Below are 2,114 nucleotides of genomic sequence, written 5' to 3'. Positions count from 1 at the left end.
TTTTTTTTTCTATTTGCAGACAATATACACAAAAGTGTGGAAGTCCCTGTGTTTGTGCAAGTTCTTAATGTTAACGATCATGCTCCTGAGTTCTCTCAGTATTATGAGACTTATATTTGTGAAAATGCAGACGCGGGTCAGGTAAGAACCCAGAATAAAGAGCGAGAGTCTAAGCAATCTCTGTCATGCATATATTAAAACTTTGACTTGCTATGTCTCCACTTCTGAAATATTTAAAATAATAATGTTTATATTCATTGTACTTATTGGTCATGCAAACAGTTAAGTGTTCAGCTGCTAACTGAAAGTCTGTCAGTTTGAAGCCACCAGTAGCTGTTTGGGAGAAAGATGTGGCAATCTGCTTCTGTAATGATTGCAGCCAAAAATTACCCCATGAGACATGTCTACTTTGTTGCATGGAGTTTCAATGAATCACAATTAACTTGACTGCACCGTAGCGTAGTGGTTACAAATCGGGCTGCGAACCTTAAGGTCAACGGTTCGAAACTACCAGCTGCTCCGCGGGAGAAAGATGAGGCTTTCTACTCCCGTAAACATTTACACCCTCTGAAACCCTGTACAGGGTCACTATGGGTCGGAACCGACTCGATGGCACTTAACAACAATAACAAAACAGAAATTGTATGTTTTTATGTTGTGGGTTAAATGTAATAACTCAATATCCTTAAAAAAATGGATATGTGTGAACGTATCCTCTCTTCAGTTCCACCACTTACTTATCTGTCCTTTTGTCAAACAGTGTGTCATACTGTTTGCTGCATGTTGTTGTGATGCGGGAAGCTATGCTGCCAATATTTTAAATATTAGCTGTGTCACCTGAGCTGGACACATTTTAGTGGAGTTTCCAAACTAAGACAGACTAGGATGCAGAGGCAGAACACTTCTGAATGGTTGTTGTTGTTGTGACGTACCGTCAAGTTGGTTCCAACCCATAGCGACCCTGTATAGGGTTTCCAAGGAGCAGCTGGTGAGCTTGAACTAGTGACCTTGCAGTTCAAACGGCTTTGCAGTCTGGTGCATTAACCCACAGCCCACAGGACTTTATTATTAGCCATTAAATAATGCCAAACATGATTTGCTACAGTAACAGATGATGAGCTCCTCAAATTGAAAGTCACCAAAAATATGACTGGAAAAGAGCTACCTTCTCAAAGTAGAGTTGACCTTAAGGATGTGGCTGAAGCAAACCTTTCAGGACCTTCAGTTGCTAATGGGGCACAATTCAAAGTGAGAAGAAAGAGCTGAAACATCTCTTAATAATCAGAACATGGAAAGTAAGAAGTATGAATCTAGGAAATTTGGAAGTAGTCAAAAATGAAGTTGAACACATAACGATTGATATCCTGGGCATTTGTGAGCAGAAATGGACTGTCGTTGGTCAATTTGAATCAAACAGTCATACGGTTTGCTGTGCTGGAAATGACAAACTGAAGAGAAATATCATATTCATCGTCTAAAAGAGCAGTTCAAGATATATCTTGCAGTACAATGCTGACTGAGTTAGTATAATATCTAAACAAAGAAGAAATACCAGTTAAAATCATTATTATTCAAATTCACACGCAAACCACTAAAGCCAGTGATGATGAAATTAAAGAAATCTATCAAATTCTTTAGGCTGTAATTAATCAAATATGGCATTAATGAACACCCCATAATAGGGACTGAGAAGTGGGACTTGATGGTGAATTAGGGAGAAATGCGGTGCAGACCTCTGCCAGCAATAACACAGAATACTGGACAAAGCAGGTTCAGGGCACAGTCCCAGAACACTGACCTACATATAAAGGAATATTTAGAAAGTTTGAGGGCTTATTGTTGTTGTTGTTGTTAGGTGCCATCAAGTCGGCACCAACTCATACCAACCTTATGCATAGCAGAACGAAACAATGTCCGATCCTGGGCCTACCTCCCTACAGTTGGCACACTTGAGTCCATCGATGCTGCCACCTGGCAATCCATCTCGTTGGGGATCTTCCTCTTTTTCTCTGACACCTCCGTGTTACCAAACATGATATTCTTCTCCAGCAATTGTTCCCTCCTGATAATATGTCCAAAGTATGAGAGACAAAGTTTGGCCATCTTGGCCTCTA

The 2,114-nt window shown here is 40.2% G+C and overlaps 1 protein-coding gene across 1 annotated transcript in view; it reads left to right on the top strand.

The window, feature by feature from the left end:
* CDH19 (cadherin 19, type 2) overlaps positions 1-2,114 on the top strand; it is a 64,678-nt gene that overhangs the window by 28,821 nt on the left and 33,743 nt on the right. Inside the window, exon 7 of the mRNA XM_006837583.1 lies at positions 20-141. Coding sequence (XP_006837646.1) covers positions 20-141 — 122 coding nt within the window. The remainder of the gene's footprint in view (positions 1-19; positions 142-2,114) is intronic.

The sequence above is a fragment of the Chrysochloris asiatica genome, unplaced genomic scaffold (assembly GCF_000296735.1).
Source record: "Chrysochloris asiatica unplaced genomic scaffold, ChrAsi1.0 scaffold00021, whole genome shotgun sequence".
Classification (NCBI taxonomy): domain Eukaryota; kingdom Metazoa; phylum Chordata; class Mammalia; order Afrosoricida; family Chrysochloridae; genus Chrysochloris; species Chrysochloris asiatica.
The sequence above is the reverse complement of the archived record's forward strand: the minus strand, read 5'-3'. Positions and strand labels throughout refer to the sequence as shown.